The 19,654-nt window shown below is 41.3% G+C and overlaps 1 protein-coding gene across 2 annotated transcripts; it reads right to left on the minus strand.

Annotated features, from left to right (window-relative positions):
* Positions 1 to 801: 801 nt before the first annotated feature.
* Positions 802 to 18,331, minus strand: LOC124855402 (probable polypeptide N-acetylgalactosaminyltransferase 8). Of its 2 annotated transcripts, XM_047345237.1 has the most exons (11): positions 18,046 to 18,331; positions 17,302 to 17,626; positions 16,975 to 17,141; positions 16,465 to 16,651; positions 15,688 to 15,885; positions 14,263 to 14,377; positions 8,494 to 8,679; positions 7,911 to 8,048; positions 7,716 to 7,808; positions 1,556 to 1,726; positions 802 to 1,447 (listed from the first exon to the last, which is right to left on the minus strand). In XM_047345237.1, the coding sequence occupies exons 1-11, from the start codon at positions 18,221 to 18,223 to the stop codon at positions 1,328 to 1,330; spliced, it is 1,878 nt and encodes a 625-aa protein (XP_047201193.1). In that variant the 5' UTR covers positions 18,224 to 18,331; the 3' UTR covers positions 802 to 1,327. The 2 variants fall into 2 exon arrangements, with proteins under 2 accessions (XP_047201193.1, XP_047201202.1); XM_047345246.1 differs by lacking the exons at positions 802 to 1,447; positions 1,556 to 1,726 and adding an exon at positions 6,973 to 7,474.
* Between the last annotated feature and the right edge of the window lie 1,323 nt (positions 18,332 to 19,654).

Raw genomic sequence — 19,654 nt, forward strand, 5'->3', positions numbered from 1 at the left:
GGAAAAGAGGCATGAGTTTAACATCCTTTGCCACTTTTATAGACAAATTTTTTATTTTCAAACATAAGAGTCCAGTATGTTTGAACATGAATATGCTGGGAGAAAATAAAACTGCTTTAACATCCACCTAACCTGCAGCCTCAGTCCATCCTAAACCTTTAACACCTGTCCCTGTCCTGACACCATGAACTTTGATGACATCCTGTTCTTGATCTATAGGTCCAGTTGATGGGCCCATAGTTGGCAGCAATAGCAACTTTAACTATTCTGTAAACATCTTCCTCAAGGTTTAGGAGTGTGTTCATAGTTGGATGAGAAAACCAGAACTGCAGCCTCTGCTCCAATTCATCCCAAATGTGTTCAAGAGGGTTGAGGTTGGAACTCTACAGGTCAGTCAGGTTTCTCCACACCTGGACCATCAGAATTCGTTCATTTGGTGGAGGGACCCAATACTTTTGGCAAATAGTGTAACTACATAAACACTTTTAATCAACTTCACACTGATTGCCTTTAAAACATAACATATTTCTATTTGAATTCTTCTGGACAGGAAAATGTTTTAGATAAATTACCCCAAATTAAATTTCTCATAATTGCAAAAACAATCTGACAACAACAAACATGTTATCTGCATTTTCTGTCCACTAATTTCTTATTTACATTCCCTTCATTTACTCTTCATTCACACCATCTTGGATAGTAAAGCATAATTTACCCTGAGACCAACTATTAAAAGGTATTTGTCATTGCTGCATTTGTTACATCGGATGAAGTGCTTCATAAGAAAAGAAAAATCGTAGCAAAAGTCAAGTATTTAGTCCATATGACATACGTAAGACTAACATGACTGTTTCTACTTTACAATGTAAAACAATCTTGATACATCTGTTTCAGCATCGTTTAAACCTGCAGAGTAGAATGAGTGATGTCATCTGTTATAATAAAGACCAGGCCAAACTCAGTAGGCATTTCACAACAATACTGTTTAAAAGAACTAACCAACCAGTTCAAGGAAACAAAAGCTTGCAGAGGCTCACATCTTAAATAACATTCTAGACATACAATTATACTTTGATGGATTTTATTGTAAGTTACAATTTATTTGCTTCTATATGCAACAAACCTCTACTTATATTATTGATAAAAAAAAACTAAAGATATCTTTGGCAGCCTTATCTTTACATAAATAAGCACAATTTCACACCAGCGTTTACCAGTAAAGCTACATTTATGCAACTTATTATGTTTCACATTTTATACATAAAGGTTTTAATATTTATTGGCCTATAAGCACAAAAGTGCACGCCTTATTGGTTTAATATTCACACTAAAAGTTTTTGATGACGTTTTGGATTTTCCATTGTTGGCCGGTGCATTCCTGGATCAGAAGCACCCTGTTTACAATTTCCAGGCATCTATTTGCCTGCCGGTTCTTCAGCTCTTTTCCCTGGAATCAACACAGAATCAAAACGGGGTCAAAATCAACACAATATAAAGCAAGCAGGAGTTCACTTTTTTATTGTTTGTGTTTGAACTGCAGCTTCTCTGGTTGTACCTGAGTGAAATCCCAGTATATCCCCATTCCTTTCTGCATGGCCTCTTTACAGTTGAACACACCCGGCACTGTGTTTTTCTCCCCCCTATCAGTCAGACACCGGTTGTCGTTGTACTGGTGGGACTTGATGCCGCCTATGTAGATCTCACCAGTTACACGATAATAAGTCATCTGGAATACACAGAGAAAGGGACCGAGCAGATAAATAAATCAATGATCACAGCGAGGAACATGTTTACCTTGCAGATTTCTGCTGTCCTCATGAAGGCGTCTTGAAGCCTTCATGAGGACAAAAAAATTGAAGCTGACATTGCCTGGTACAGTGGAGCCAGGGTCCACCCTGGAGCCCGGCCAGGGGTCGGGACTCATCAGACAGGGCCTTGTGGCCGGGTTGCTCTTTGCGGGAATTGGCCGGGCCAAGTCCGAATGAGAGAAGCGAGGCCATCCCCCAGTGGGCCCACAACCTGCAGGGGGAACCATGAGGGACTGGCGCAAAGAGGATTGGGCAGCAGACGAAGGTGGAGACCTCGAAGGCCCAATCTCCTTAGCTCTATGGATGTTGAATGTCACCTCCCTGGGGGGAAGGAGCCTGAGCTTGTGCGGAAGGTCAAGAGATATTGAATAGAAATACAGGTCCTTCTCAAAAAATTAGCATATTGTGATAAAGTTCATTATTTTCTATAATGTAATGATGAAAATTGAACATTCATATATTTTAGATTCATTGCACACTAACTGAAATATTTCAGGTCTTTTATTGTCTTAATACGGATGATTTTGGCATACAGCTCATGAAAACCCAAAATTCCTATCTCACAAAATTAGCATATTTCATCCGACCAATAAAAGAAAAGTGTTTTTAATACAAACAACGTCAACCTTCAAATAATCATGTACTGTTATGCACTCAATACTTGGTCGGGAATCCTTTTGCAGAAATGACTGCTTCAATGCGGCGTGGCATGGAGGCAATCAGCCTGTGGCACTGCTGAGGTCTTATGGAGGCCCAGGATGCTTCGATAGCGGCCTTTAGCTCATCCAGAGTGTTGGGTCTTGAGTCTCTCAACGTTCTCTTCACAATATCCCACAGATTCTCTATGGGGTTTAGGTCAGGAGAGTTGTCAGGCAAATTGAGCACAGTGATACCATGGTCAGTAAACCATTTACCAGTGGTTTTGGCACTGTGAGCAGGTGCCAGGTCGTGCTGAAAAATGAAATCTTCATCTCCATAAAGCTTTTCAGCAGATGGAAGCATGAAGTGCTCCAAAATCTCCTGATAGCTAGCTGCATTGACCCTGCCCTTGATAAAACACAGTGGACCAACACCAGCAGCTGACACAGCACCCCAGACCATCACTGACTGTGGGTACTTGACACTGGACTTCTGGCATTTTGGCATTTTCTTCTCCCCAGTCTTCCTCCAGACTCTGGCACCTTGATTTCCGAATGACATGCAGAATTTGCTTTCATCCGAAAAAAGTACTTTGGACCACTGAGCAACAGTCCAGTACTGCTTCTCTGTAGCCCAGGTCAGGCGCTTCTGCTGCTGTTTCTGGTTCAAAAGTGGCTAGACCAGGGGAATGCAGCACCTGTAGCCCATTTCCTGCACACGCCTGTGCACGGTGGCTCTGTATGTTTCTACTCCAGACTTAGTCCACTGCTTCCGCAGGTCCCCCAAGGTCTGGAATCGGCCCTTCTCCACAATCTTCCTCAGGGTCCGGTCACCTCTTCTCGTTGTGCAGCGTTTTCTGCCGCACTTTTTCCTTCCCACAGACTTCCCACTGAGGTGCCTTGATACAGCACTCTGGGAACAGCCTATTCGTTCAGAAATGTCTTTCTGTGTCTTACCCTCTTGCTTGAGGGTGTCAATAGTGGCCTTCTGGACAGCAGTCAGGTCGGCAGTCTTACCCATGATTGGGGTTTTGAGTGATGAACCAGGCTGGGAGTTTTAAAGGCCTCAGGAATCTTTTGCAGGTGTTTAGAGTTAACTCGTTGATTCAGATGATTAGGTTCATAGCTCGTTTAGAGACCCTTTTAATGATATGCTAATTTTGTGAGATAGGAATTTTGGGTTTTCATGAGCTGTATGCCAAAATCATCCGTATTAAGACAATAAAAGACCTGAAATGTCTCAGTTAGTGTGCAATGAATCTAAAATATATGAATGTTAAATTTTCATCATGACATTATGGAAAATAATGAACTTTATCACAATATGCTAATATTTTGAGAAGGACCTGTAGTCGGGTTCACCTCCACGCACAGCATGGGCTCCGGAACCCAGCTCCTCGAGAGGGGCTGGACAATAGTGACACCTGGAGATGGGTGATTGCTTCAGAACGGGGAGGCCGCTCCTCTCAGAGTGGTGTTTCATTATTGGACTTCTGTGCTAGTCATGGATTGTCCATAATGAACACCATGTTCAAACATAAGGGTGTCCATCAGTGCACTTGGCACCAGGACACCCTAGGCAGGAGGTCAATGATCGACTTTTCTGTCGTATCATCAGACCTTCAGCCACATGTTTGGGACACTCGGGTGAAGAGAGGGGCTGAGCTGTCCACTGATCACCACCTGGTGGTGAGTTGGATCCGCTGGAAGAGGAGAAAGCCGGACAGACTTTGCAGGCCCAAGCGCATTGTGAGGGTCTGCTGGGAACGCCTGGCGGAACCCTCGGCCAGGCATGTATTCAACTCCCACCTCCGGGAGAGCTTTGACCAGAACCAGGGGAGGTTGGAGACATAGAGTCCAAGTGGACCATGTTCTCCGCATCTATTGTTGATGCTGCTGCCCGTAGCTGTGGCCTAAGGTCTGCGGTGCCTGTCGCGGTGGCAATCCCCAAACCCGGTGGTGGACATCGGCACTAAGGGATGCTGTCAAGCTGAAGGAGTCCTATCGGCTGTGGTTGGCTTGTGGGACTCCTGAGGCGGCTGACGGGTACCGTGAGGCCTAGCGTGCCACGGGCCCGGCTTTGGCAGAGGCAAATACTCGGGCCTGGGAGGAGCTTTGTGAGTCCATGAAGAAGGACTACCAGTTGGACACGAAACGATTCTGGCAAACCGTGCAGCGCCTCACAAGGGTGAAGCAGTGCTTCGCCAACACTGTTTACAGTGGGGTTGAGAGCCTGCTGACCTCAACTGGGGACAATATCGGGCGGTGGAAGGAGTACTTCAAAGATCTCCTCAATCCTGCCATCACGCATTCCCTGGTGGAAACAGAGGCTGGGGACTCAGGGTTGGACTCTTTCATCACCCAGGCTGAAGTCACCGAGGTGGTTAAAAAGCTCCGCGGTGGCAGGGCTTCGAGTATCAGACAAAAATAACTGGACTAAAAACATAATGTAGTTTTCAAATAATGAATGTATGAAGGGAAAAGCAACCATTGAAACCATCCTGAGACCATCCTGTGTAGAAAACTGATTGGCCCGCTTGTTTGATCATTATTTAACCATTATTAACAATATTTTTGGACTGATTGGGGCTGCACGGTGGTGCAGTTGGTAGCACTGTTGCCTTGCAGCAAGAAGGTCCTGGGTTCAATTCATGGCCTGGGGTCTTTCTGCATGGAGTTTGCATGTTCTCCCCGTGCATGCGTGGGTTCTCTCAGTGTACTCAGACTTCCTTCATCAATCTGAAAACATGACTGTTAGGTTTACTGATTGCTCTGATTTATATGTAGATGTTAATGTGTGTGTGCATGGTTGTCTGCCCTGTATCTGTCTGTGTTGTCCTATGATGACTGAAGACCTGGCCAGAATGTACACTGCCTCTCACCCAATCACTGCTGGAGATAGGAACCCCCCACAACCCTGCAAGGATAAGCTGGTACAGACAATATATGGAAAAGCTATTTTAGCTTCCCTTCATTGGCTCCCTGTTAAATCCAGAATAGAATTTAAAATTCTCCTCCTCACATATAAAGCCCTTAATGATCTAGCTCCATCATACATCAGAGATCTGATTGGTCCATATGTTCCTAACAGAGCACTTTGTTCTCAGACTGCAGGTTTACTGGTGGTTCCTAGAGTCTCTAGAAGTAGGATGGGAGGCAGATCCTTTAGTTATCAGGCTCCTCTCCTGTGGAACCAGCTCCCAGTTTTAGTCCGTGAGGCAGACACCCTGTCTACTTTTAAGGCTAGGCTTAAAACTTTCCTTTTTGATAAAGCTTATAGTTAGAGTGGCTTAGTTTATCCTGAGCTATCTTCCTTATTTTTACCTCCGTCTTCTTCCCTCCCTGTTGGTTGGAGTAAGGGGGAGTCAGGTTTAGCCTAAACCGGCTCAGTTATGGTTGAGGTGCAAACACGCCCTCCATTTCTGCTACCTGTATGACCCCTTCTCTTTTCCAATGGTTATTATCAGTCTGACAGAGGGAGGTATCCCAATCATTGTGGTTTTTAGTATAACAATGACCATCAGTGGGACCCTTTGTGAGGTTCCTTAAGACGACATTGTTGTAAATAAGCGCCGTTTAACGAAATAATCTGAACTGAAACTCTGTAGTTATGCTGCTATAGGCTTAGGCTGCTGGAGGACATAATGACCACTTTCACCCTCTTTGCTACATTCTCATATTACTCTCTAATTTTGCATTATTTGCTGTTAATTCAGCTTTTAACTTTATGTTCTCCCTCTTTTCTCTTCCTAGAAGCTACACCTGGCCTGACTCTGTGTCTACCTGTGACACCTTTCTGGAGAGGGGCATCGTCCAAGCTTCTGCTGGCAACAACTTAATGCTCACCTTCTACAGATGATCTACATGGCCCTGTCTTTCAGTGTTTAACCCTTTCTCTCTCCTAGACATGGCTACTGACTGAGCTTCTACTGTAACTAACTCTATGTTCTCTCTTTTAGACTCTAACCTTGAAAACTGGCTCAGAGTTTATCTGTTCTTTCTTTCTAGGTGAAACGACTAAAGGAGCTACATCCATTAACATTTACTTTTCCTTCCCATAGAAAGTACTCCTGGATCAGTGCTTCTTTGTTCTCTTTGTGTCTCTGCTCTGTTCTCTCAAACCCCCAGTCGGTCGTGGCAGATGGCCGCTCACACTGAGCCTGGTTCTGGTTCTGCTGGAGGTTTCTTCCTGTTAAAAGGGAGTTTTTCCTCTCCACTGTCGCTACATGCATGCTCAGTATGAGGGATTGCTGCAAAGTCAACGCCAGTGACTGTCCACTGTCTCTACATGCTCATCCAGGAGGAGTGAATGCTGCAAGTCACTGACTGGATGCAATCTGCTGGGTTTCCTTAGATAGAAAAACTTTAAATAACTGAATCTGACTGAACTGTTCAATGGTTAGGATTAAGTGGAATGTATGAACCTGACTGTTGTGAAGAACCTTGAGACGACATGTGTTGTGAATTGGTGCTATATAAATAAAACTGAATTGAAAATAAAAAAATAAAAAAAAACACACATTTCATTGTAAGTGGGGTTCGATTTTACTGGCCACTGGGTCTGATTATGGCCAGAGCAGTAGCTCGGGAAAAACATTGATAGGACCTATCTGACAACATGAAGTAGGCTAAAAGATATCAGAAGGCAAGACAATCATGCCTCGAGCTATATAAATTCAAGACTGTATGAGGAACAAAGTCAGTAACATCTACCAGTCTGAAAATGGTTACAAATCCATTTCTACAGCTGTGGGGCTCCAGAGAATCACAGGGAGAACCATTATCCACATATGGAGAACACATGGAACAGTGGAGAACCTTCTCAGGAGTGGCATGCCTACCAAAGGTACGCCAAGAGCTCATCAACAACTCATCCAGGAGGTCACAGAAGAACCCAGAACAAAATCTAAAGCTCTGCAGGCCTCCCTGCCTAAGTTAAAGTCAGAGGTCACGATTCAACATTAAGAAAGAGAGACTGGGCAGAGATGACCTCCATGGGAGAATTCCAGGTCCAGAACCACTGCTGACCTACAGAAACACAAAGGCCCGTCTCATATTTACCAAGACCAGCAGAAGAATACTGCTATTTGTTTTGACTCAGGTTCTTGTTGTCCGATATTAAAGTTTGTTTTTTGATCTGCAACATTTAAATGTGACAAACAAGTAACACAGAAGAAATCTGTAAGGGGGTAAATACTTTTTAGACCACTGTATGTGGCTGAGCATATGGAGTGTAATCATCTTGACTTGGACCGACGGCTTTACTTACTTGAGGTCCATAGTAGTGGCAGTCAAAGGAAATTGGTGTGTCACCTGGCACCGGACCTTGGTCTATGCACAACCCAGAATCCAGATTCTTCATCTGTGAGAGACAGGAAACGGAGAGGTAGGATTGTAAGAAAAACAAAGATTCATCCTGCAAGAGCTCCACCAAACAAAATAAACTACAGGAAAACAGACTCACTGCTCCATAAGCAAGCAGGTTGTTCCAGGGATCCAGCTTGGGATACACATTCTCCAGGTACCATTTAAAAGGTTTGCAGTTCAAGTTTTCTCTCAGTTTCTTCCTCTCAGAGATGTCTCCTATGTCGATGCCATGATTCTGCAGAGACAACAATCAGCTTGAGGTGTTCTCACTTATCACAATCTCATCTATGTGATTGGCAAAAACAAACCAGTGCAGCACAGATCTATCTGAATAAATCACTTAAAACTAAACATATTACAGTAATTCAGTTTAAAATGTACAATTCATTTTTCATTACACACACTGATATATTTCAGTGTTAATTACAGCAAATGTAAAGTCAGCAGTCTTCCCCTTGATTGTCCAGGTCATAATATAACATTTTCAATTTTATTGGTCCAATGTAACATTCACATTTTCTAAAGTTTTCATAAGAATAATGGGGGGAAATGACTTCAGATGCATCTCTCGGGGTGTAATGAATAATGCTTCAGATTGTGAACTGTGGAAAGTTTAATCGTGCATCGGTCCAAAAGCATTTGCTTTCTGTCTGTGATCATCTTTTCTCCTTATCTAGTACCTCGAATGGAATATTCCAAGCCAGGTTGACGTTGTGTTTGTATTCATCCATCCAAATTTCTGCGACCCTCAGGGCGTTCCTCTTCATAGCAGGGGTCAGGTCAGGCAAGTAAGGCTTGTGGAAGCGCTCAATGTGGGCAATCTTGGAGCACGGAACAACTTCAATACTGCCTCCACATGTCCACACCTATGTCACACATAAAAACACACAATTACTTAGAACAGAGGTTCACAAAGTGGGGAGAGCAGTATGAATAACTGAAAAAAAATCCCTGTGACACAGGTAGAAATAATGGACAGGTTTGTGGTGGGGCTCCCTCAAAAAGAAGATGAAGAATCACCAAATTTGCTTCCAAAACAACTTTCTTCCAAGCCAAAGGTTAGAAAATATGACAAATCATATCTTGGCTTTGGATTCACCTGCACAATGGTAGGTAATGAGAGACCGCAGTGTGTTGTCTGTCTTAAAGTGCCAACTTGTGACAGTTTGAAGCCTAACAAGCTCAGACGCCACTGGGAGACGAAACATCCAGAGCCCAAAGATAAGGCAGTTGATTTTTTTTCGACAAAAACTCGTAAACTGCCGTGTCCAGCAATGTCTCTTTACTAAAGCTGCATATGTACCAGAAAATGCTCAACTTAGCTCATATAAATTTGCCTACCGGATGGCAACGTGGAAAAAGTCGCACACAATCGCGGAGGAATTAATACTTCCTTGTGCTGGACATAGTTTCAACTATGATTGATGACACAGCAGTCAGCAAACTACGGGCTATTCCTCTGTCTAATAATACTATCGGTAGGCGCATGAATGACATTTCAAAGGACATAGAGGAGCAACTTGATGATAAGGTGCGTGACAGCCGCTTTGCTCTGCAGATAAATGAAGCCACCGACAGTAACAAAGACTGATAACAGCTTCAGAGATGGAGATGACATGAGGGAGGAGTTGCTTTTCTTCAAACAAGTTCCTGGCAGAACCACTGTACAGGAACTATTTAAAATCATTGACTCATCCTTGAAAGAGGCCAATCTGAATTGGGTGGATTTAGTGGGGATTTGCACAGACGTGGCTCAGGCTGACTGGGAAACGAGGAGGGCTGCAAGCGCTCATCAATCGCGTTTCTATGGGGTAAGAACGCTGTCAAAAACAATGTGTATGTAAAGACAGAAATGTGTGCATATTAGTCAATAGTTGTGCATAAATAAAATCCAAAAGAGGTATTGTATATTTTCTCTATAAGAATACAAAATAAAATGTTACAGCTTCAAGAAATTACAAACACAAAGTTCAAGTTTACAGTTGTGGTTTATTTTTTATGAATACAATATGCTAAAATAGTTTGTGAATACGATTTCTTTTCTTTGAGAATACGAATTTACATCAGCGACTTGGTGTCACGTGATCTCAGGCTGGTTAGTGGAGCACAGAGTTAGTCGAGTCGTGTTGCGCATGCGCTGTCACACTTCTCACCGCCAGTAAACGTAGTGCCAGAATGGGAGATAATTCAGTCTAAAAGGAATATTAGGAGCAGAGGGGAGATCGGGAGGAAATCAAGAGTATTATAAATAAAGCATTGTTCTTATTTTTATGAAATACAAAACTAAAACATAGAATATAGTGGGTGGAGTTATACAATGATGTACAGTAGGTGGCGGTATGCACCTCTGAATTTGTTACGAACCGCCAGCAGAAGAAGAGAAGAAGAAGCAGCAGCACTAGCGCCAAGATGATGCTTTATTTATAATACTGTTGATTCCTCCCTATCTCCCCTCTGTTCCTAATATTCCTTTTAGACTGAATTATCTCCCATTCCAGCATTACGTTTAATGGCGGTGAGAAGTGTGACAGCGCATGCGCAACACGACTCGACTAACTCTGTGCTCCACTAACCAGCCTGAGATCACGTGACACCAAGTCGCTGATGTAAATTCGTATTCTCATAGAAAAGAAATCGTATTCACAAACTGTTATAGCATATTGTATTCATAAAAAATAAACCACAAGTGTAAACTTGAACTTTGTGTTTGTAATTTCTTGAAGCTGTAACATTTTATTTTGTATTCTTATAGAGAAAATATACAATACCTCTTTTGGATTTTATTTATGCACAACTATTGACTAATATGCACACATTTCTGTCTTCACATACACATTGTTTTTGACAACGTTCTTATCCCATACATTTCCTCTCAATGTGCAGTGGACACACTGCATGATACACCGCGAAGCACTGGCGTCTAAACAGCTAAGTTAAGGGCTTAATGAAGTAATGACCGATGTCATCACCAGTCAGCTAAATCAAAGACTGGATTTTTTCGGCACTGTGTGAGGAAATGGGTTCTGGGCACAAAGCCGTGCTGGTTCACAGCGAGTCCCGATGGTTGTCACCTGAGAAGGTGCTGTCCAGGGTCTTTGAGCTGCGAGATGAGATCCACATCTTTTTGAAGGAAGAAGGCAGTGGACTTTCCCACAAATTTTCCTGTAACAAGTTCCTAATTAAACTTGCATACCTCAGTGACATATTTTTAAAACTGAATTAACTGAATTTGCAGATGCAGGGCACAAACACACACTTCCCACATCTGGCAGATAAAATCACATCATTCATCAGAAAACTTGAGATTTGGCAGCAGCGACTGAAAAACGGTAATGTGGACTCATATGAGAACTTGAAATTATTCATTGAAGACAACAAGCTGCAGAACACAGTGATCTCTTGCATGCAAGCACTCATCTCCGGTCTTCAAAAACATTTCCTGAGATATTTTCTGGTGCAGGATTCCAAAGAATATGACTGAATCCGTGAATCCCTTCAGTGCACAACGACCTACAAACTTCAGTAGATCAGAGGAGGAACAGTTTGTTGATGTCACCTCTAATTCAACAATGCAGCTACAGTTTAAGTCAAAGACACTGGCTGCATTTTGGATTGGAGTGGAGAAAGATTATCTACTGCAAGGTAAAAGAGCCCTGGCCATACGTCTCCCTTTTGTCACATCCTACCTTTGTGAGATAGGTTTTTCTGCTTTGGCCTCAATCAAGACAAAATACAGATCAAGTCTGGACATTGAAAACAAACATCGAGTGGCAATCTCACAATTGCAACCCAGATTTGAGACGATCTGCAGCAACAAGCAGGCTCACTAAGTCACTAAAAAGATATGAAGATGAGAGATGTTATTGTTTCACAAGAAACCTTATTTTTACTCTCAGGGAGTTGTGTTTTACACCCATTTTACACATTTTTGAAAAACGCGTTAATAGCAATGTTGAATATTGTTATACTGTAAAATATTTTACATTTGAAATATTTACACTGTAAAAGGTGGTTTGTTGTTTTGTTACTGGAATGACTCTAGTTTAATTTATTGCAACCTGTAATTTACTCGTTTATGGAGTTGTGAAATAAATTGCAATAGAGTTTGAAAACAAAATATGTGTCTGTCTGGTCGGAGGGTCGATGTGTGCTGGGCAGGGGGGCAGCAAAATTTCTCTATGAATCAAAGGGGGGGGCCAGGAGAAAAAGTTTGGGAACCATTGACTTAGAAGAAGGTTTAAAATGTCAAAACATCAAATGCAAAACAAAAAAACCTGAAAAGGCTTCAAGATTCTCTTTGGCCAATTATTCCTTTCATCTAGAATTTCTCTGTCCACAAATTTTCCATCTTGCTACAAACGAGGACCTTCGTAAGGATAGTAAATTTTTTGCCGGGTTTGTTTACATGTACAACTGAAGACCTTATCATGCTACATTATGTGCTGAAGATAAAGAAGGGAATTGGGTTGTTTTGATGGTCTAAAAAAGGTCAATTTTGTGCATTGTCACTTCCAGGTCTGTTTCTGTCACTCTTGGAGGTATAAAGATTTAAGTACAGCATCATCTGTACTTTCCAGAACAAATATTTGCAAATGTAAGCTAATAAGAAACTAATCCTGCGACACACCTTTAAAACATCTCTTATGTTATTCTGTGATTAACACCAGCTGTTCATATTGTGAACATCCCTGGTCCTCGGCCCATTATCCTTCATGCTTTAGAGGCGTCTTGACGTTCGTTTGAGTCAGATGAGTTGCGGCAGAGAAACAGCTAAAACATGCAGGACATTGGGTCCTGAGGACCAGGGTTGAGAAACACTACTACCATACTGTCATTTTTTCTATTTTGAAAAAGATTTTATGCATCAGAATTTCTAATAGTGTAACCCTTTTTGCATACAGTGTACAAATTCTTTTCTACATCTAGTGACATTTGTCGAGTATCAATGACGTACAGGTCGGAAGAATGCGACCTGGCCGTACAGACACAGGTCGTATTTTTAAAAGATCAGATACATATCGGATTTAGGACCACATACTCAAGTGGCCTGGGTTGCATTTGAAAAAAATCGGATCTGTGTCGTTCAGACCGTCATAAAAAATTTGGATACAGGTTGCATATGGGCAAAAAAATCGGATTTGGGTCACTTCAAGCTGCAGTGTGAATGTAGCCTAATTGTACATCAGTATTTGAAGTTCCCTTCCAACCAACACATGGTTAGGATTAGCTTGAAGTGATCCTTTAGGACCAAATCACATGCTGTTTTGGGTAAACTAAAATATTCACACTACAAGACTTGATGTCTAATTCCCAGTTTTTGCTGAAATCAGATTTTTTTGTGTGGTCATTCAAACTACTAATTAAATGCGGCCGCCAGCAGACCTTAGAGCGATAAGAACCCACAATATTATGACCACATCATAACGAGGCAAAGACAGGTAAAAATAAAAAGAGCACAACTATTAACAACGGCCAGAAAGTTGAATGAAGTGTGACGACTGTTCAGACTGTAGACACTTGGAAAACTATTGGATATGTATTCAATTTAGTAGCACATTTGAATGTAGCACAATTTGGATTTTTTCTGGAGTTGAAAACATCAGAATTGGGTGCTTCTGACTGCCACTGAAAAGTTGGATTTGGTCTGCTTTTGCCTGCAGTGTAAACATAGCCTATGTCTCTATGAAATTAGGACAAAGTCCTGAGAATGCCACTTCCAGTACTGACTGATTATGTGGACAAAGTGACTTTCATGATCGCTGCAAGGTTTGCAAATATAAAGTAGGTAATTCTGGCAACACAGTTGTAGAGAGGAGTGTACTAATGTATCTCCGTGCATCAGAGTAAGAATGCTGGTTAGAATTACTTGACAGGGTGCTGGTTTGTTAGGTCTCCAAGTCACTGCTCCCCCCTTATTCACATAGCTTTTCCTGATTTAATTCATGGAAATTAAAATAAAGCTACAAGCCTGAAGGCAATTGAAAAAACATTTAAAAATTTAGAACAGCAACTCTTTAAACTAAGATTTATTTTCTGTATTTGGGCTCCGAGTGTTACAGCATATTTTACCACAAACAAAAGTTGAACAATAGTTACAATAACCTGGAAATGTCTCATCAAACAACATAACAACTCCATGGGAGTTTCCCCTTCCAGGTTGCTCATAAGTAGTTCTACCTTAGACAAATATGTACCATGTAACTTGCAGTAATATTTAAATTGGTGAGGTTTTTTTTGGTGTCTGATCAGTGGAGCGTTCTGGTAGATGTTTGTCAAGTGGTTTTTGTTTTTTAAATTTCAGGGATGGGACACGGTGTGTTCCAAGGAAGCTGAATGTGTGAAGCACAGAAAAGGAGACAGTTTGCAGAGGTAAATCTGCTGAAAGTGGGACCTGTAGCACATTTTACTCCAGTATGGTAACACCTTGTATCATCAGGAGATTTACTTACACGAATTCCAAGCTCTACATTTTCTCCACCGTAAATTTTCATCCCTTCATCGAGGACTCCGATTTCTCCAAGAAACTTCCTGTCGGCCACAAGGATCCCCATGACCGAAGGACTCCTAAAAAAACAAAAACAAAATGGAAGACGAGAGTTACTGCAAATTATTGTAGTGTTGTCTCTTTTTGCTGGTTAACAGCCGGCAGTCGTTTGTTTTGGTTTTTAACGAGTATCCGACATGTTCCCTGAGGAGTCATGGCCCATTCCTGTTGGCAGATCTCATTCCAAATCTTTACATTCCTATCTTTCTGCAAGATTCCTAGTTCCCGACCGCCACATTTTGCTGTGGGGATGATGCTCTTTCTCCAATCATAATTAATATCTCTATGTCCAATCAGCTCTAGTTTCGTCTCACCTGACCAAAGAACACATAATCTCTCTCTGGGCTGTCCTTGGCTTTAAGGCGTCTCTTCTGTAAAACTGGCGTTGTTCTTGGTCTGTAGCCTTGCAGTGCATCCTTGATCAGCACTTTAGTGATTGTTTTCTTTGAGACTACAACTCCTGACTAGGACAAGTCATTTATCAGTGTTGTCAGTTCCAGGTTCTTTAGGGACATCTCTCACTAGCTTCCATCTAAGGTCTATTAAATCTTTCTCTTCCTTCCTTCAACTTGTCCTTCCCTGCTTTGTGAGGATCCACAACTCTTCTCAAATCAGAAATCTACTTTAGTAACAAAGAAATATTTTATTTTATTGCAAATTGATTTCTTTTGTTTTTGGGATAATACCTTCTCACTTGACAACTCAAACTCTGACAAGCGGTAAACATTATAAACAACATCAGTGCACAGCAGTAGTTTGTGCTACTGATCCAAAATAGGTCCGTTTTTAAGATGGCAACTATTAACCTTAATAATCTGGGGTTTTATGCTTTAAAAATGAATGCTGGCTCTTAATAAAATCACATGGGGAAAACATCTATTTACAGAAATGCACCGATCAGTTTGGCACAGATAAGAATCCATCAGTTTTCCCTGGATTTGCTCTGATTGGTGATCAGCAGATCAAACGCTGACAACATTTTTCTTCCCATTTTCATTAAAAGCATAAAAACTCCAGTTTGATGTACTCTAATACACTTTGAGGTTAATAAGAAAAATCAGATCAGAGTTGGGGAATTCATACCTTAAATCATCATCATCAGGAGGATGATGTAATTTCTTCCATTTTTGTTGGACATTTTTCTCATTAATGTCTGATAGTCATCAGGAAAAAAAAATGGAATCGGTCCAAATATTCAACCAGAAATCAGTATCAGCCAGGAAGACCCTGGTTGGTGCATCTCTGATTGTTTATGAGCTGAGTTTGAACAACAACAAAACATGGAAAAGCTTGAATCATCCCGATTGTTGAAACTGAATTATGAACTCACTTTCCAGGCAGGGAGCTGTCGTTGAGCTTGTAATAGTCGGGTGAAAAGCTCTCATACATACACCACAGAGCCCAGTCAAATGCATGCGCTGAAGGAATGTAATGGATAACTTTCAGATCATCAAAGTTAACTCGGTCAAACACAGGAGAAACCACCACGGTCCGATCAGCTTTGATCTGGGTCAGCAGGGGTTCAGCCCTGAAGAGGGGGAGTGAAGAAGAAGTGCTTCAGTACAACAAACCAAACAAACGTCTGACCCAGTAAGGGTTCTGTCATGTAGCCATATTTCTCTACAGAAAATCTTTCCAAGAAACTGCTTGGTCATTATGAATTCTGCTTGAAAGACAAATATCAACTGTAGCTTGTGTTATAACAAGTTAAACAGGTTGAGCTTCCCAACCATTTCAAATGTTTTAATAAATATAGTCTATTCATAAATGGGTGAGTGTATGCAAAACAGAGGGAGAATCAGACTGAAACTATTGCTAAAAATAGATTAATGATTCCTTTATCTTCAAACAACACCGCATTGTATAAAACCAGGTTTCTGTCTGTTTGCTTTTTGTTGACAAGTAGGGCCAATAACTGTCGCTGTGAGCTGCGCCCTCATTACAAATAGAAACGCAGCTACTCAGTGGACCTGGTTATTAGATGATGGGGGAGATCAAATGTACTGATGATGTCATGTTTTTGTAAGCTCCTCGTAGGTTCATTCGTAACAAACCAGCTGTAGACAGTGGTTTCATGCTCGGGTCAAACAGGTTCTCACATTCCTACCACAGCTCATGGACTTCGATGTGTGCGTCCAGGATGGCCACCACATCAGCGGTCGCAGCCCTCCACCCAGAAACTCTGGCATGTGCCAGGCCTTTCTGCTCAGTGTGTCTCACTCTGGTAATGCGGAGACTTGGGTTCTCTTCCTCGAGCGATTTCACATACGCATCAAGGTCGCCTTTCAGGTTTTCTGGAATGAAAGCAGAAATCAAGATAGGCAGATCACTTTTTTAAAAGGACGAATTGGAATGCAGCCAGGAACTAAACACCCCGGGATGTCCTTAATAAAATAAGATAAAAAGACCACAAAACTATGAATACTGCGAATTTGGAATCATGCAGCTAACAGGATTTCCTTCCTGTCTTCAGAGCATTAAACTGATCAAATATTTTAGCCGCTTCTGGTCTCTGAACCTGCAGCAGCCTCCTCTGACTTAAAAGGGTTTACAGGTGAGAGTTTTGTTCATAGGATCACAGTAAAACATGAAGCCTGGAGAGCTGGGACCAACCTACCATTAGAGCTGTTGTCATCCACCATTATTATCTCCTTCAGCAGATGTTTAGGCGTGCGGTCTATGATGCTGCGCAGGGCTCTCTTAAGGATAGACAAGGCTTCATTCAGGTAGATCAGAACCACTCCTATAGTGGGCAGGTCCTTGGAATAGGTCTTTGTTAAACAGCTGTTCAGGGAGATAATCATTTTTATGTGTGTTTAAGAAAAGTTTGTCTTGTGAGCAAACATGTTGGCGAACTGGGTGACATGTGATAGGTGAAATGATTACTTCAACCATAAAGATAAAATGGGATGTCTCCAATATTTCAAGGTAATGACAGTTTTACCCTTTTTCTCTTGTATCTGGAAGAGTTCGGTCCAAAGGAAGACGATCGCTGAGGAACACGTTGTATCCGTACTTCTCAAACAGAACCTGGGCTTCTTTTTGCTCATCCTCAGACAGATTCTCCCCCCAGCCCGTGAACAGGGGGGAACCAGGGAACACGTGGCTGGACTTTTTCTTTTGTGGTGGGACCTCCTGATGGTGCTGCTCTTTCTGCTCTTGGATCGCTTGCTTTAGGACGTCTGCAACTTTTCTCTGAGAGTCTCTGTCCTCCTCAAGGATTCTTTGCATGGCATCTTGTCTTTGCTCAAAGGCTCTGAGGACCTTGGCTATGAAAACAAGAGAAATCCAAGATACTGTCCACAGAAGTGTACACACACAAACTTCAACTTTTATTTGATCTCATCTGTTTTACTCAAAGTTCTTGAGAAATTCTGAAAACAAACTACAATGTGAAATAAATTATGTGTGATGAAAAGGAGGAAAATATTTTTTACTTTAACCACTTCCTTTTTATATTAAAAATACTCATTTAACATAAAAAAAACAAGTGAGGCCAAAGAGGAAGTTATTTGCAGCCACCTACACCAATACATTGATTTACAATGTGACAATAATTCACACAAAGACACAATGCTGATAAAAGCATCATCTAACCTACCTGACGTTTAATTCTGGCTGAAGGTACCCATTTTAAACTCAACCTGAATACTGTGTGAACTGATGGAAGAACATCTTAACAACTCACAGAGGTTGTTCAAGCTTTGCTGCAGGTCAGAGAAGCTCCTGATCGCCTGGTCTGAGTCCAGCGACCTGCCGGTCCTCTCTCTGTACTGATGTCCATTCATCAGAAACATCCCCAGGTAAAATAACAACCCAACGCAGCCCGCGATGAGGACCGGCCGCTTGTAGGACACCGCTCTCATGATGGAAACCCAAAACTAAAAGCAATCAATCTGCAGCGCTGCTTAAAAACACAGAACGTACTGCACCGACCGGTTCGGCAGGTACCTGCTGCTGGTTGGACGGAGATAGAATGGGGTCCACTCAGGTGTGACCAATTAGTACAGAGGCGTCTGGCCAAACTGGGCGTGTCATAAACTCTGGCGAATGCGAGTTGGTCAACATCACGCAAAAGATGAAGAGTTGCATCTAATGTAAAAACATGCTTGATTTTTACTGTCAGCGTTGCTTTAGCACTTAAGATGACGCAGACATCAGGGTGCGAGTTTTTTCAACCGTCAAGTGTTCATGCTCATTATTCTCATTCAGTCTCGTTATAACCACCAACGTCTGTGTATTGAATCAGTATTTTTTTTATATGTATTTGATGTGAGACAATGATGCACAGGGGCGTTTTTAGGGTCTCAAAACATTGGGGGCTTCAGCCCAAATCCAAAATATTTAGATTTAAATAAGACAGTTTATAGGTAATTTAAAGTTAAAATAATATAGGACATATTGTACCAGTTATCTGTCTCGGCTGGTTTTAGATTGAACGTAAATTATTGTGAATCAAACAAAAAAAAGTTTGCAATAAATGTACTTTTTATTTTTGTTAGAAGCTGAATGAAGGACAAGGATAAACAGAGTTTAAACCTGATGAAAAACCATTTTGCTGAAGCAAATAATGACACATTTTGAGGTATTTAGAAAAGAACTTAATTTGAATTTTTGCTGACAAAGTTTTTCTTAAACTCATAGATGTTTACTTTGGGCCAGATAAATGTGCTTCTTTTCTCATTTACATAAATTACCTTTTTAAACGTTACATTCTCATCAAAGTGTTCCACTCCTGTGGCTCCATTGTCTTAATAGCTTACATTTCAAAAAAGGAAACTGGTATAAAGTGGATTTTCCTAAATCTTAGTCAAACACATTAATTTTATTATGCCAAGAGCTTTCAAAACATTTTATTAAAATTGTTCCTTCTTTTATGAATCTTTTCAGCCCTTCATTCCACTTCTGGAGAAATTTGCCAAAAATAATAAAAGAAACATTTTTCAACACAGTCTTTTGTTCTGCATTGAACATGTGAGACATTACTGCAGTTCTTACTATTAAACACTTTGAGAGGAAAGGATGTTAAGTTGTGGTGTTTAAAATATAGCATAGAGCCTCATCCTGGACCTTATCAATACTAATTTTACAGTTATTAATAACTGGATACATATGGTATGTATGTCTCACCTTCAGTAAAACTGTATCCTTGTTTAATTACTTTAGTTTATATAATATTTCATGTGTAATTCAGAAAAATAAAATAGTTAACTAATCAATGGTCCACCTGTGACGAACTATGATTTATTTCTTAATTATTCTGCATCTATAAACCCAGAGCTGCATGTTTAGAATCA

Source organism: Girardinichthys multiradiatus, chromosome 2 (genome assembly GCF_021462225.1).
Source record: "Girardinichthys multiradiatus isolate DD_20200921_A chromosome 2, DD_fGirMul_XY1, whole genome shotgun sequence".
Classification (NCBI taxonomy): domain Eukaryota; kingdom Metazoa; phylum Chordata; class Actinopteri; order Cyprinodontiformes; family Goodeidae; genus Girardinichthys; species Girardinichthys multiradiatus.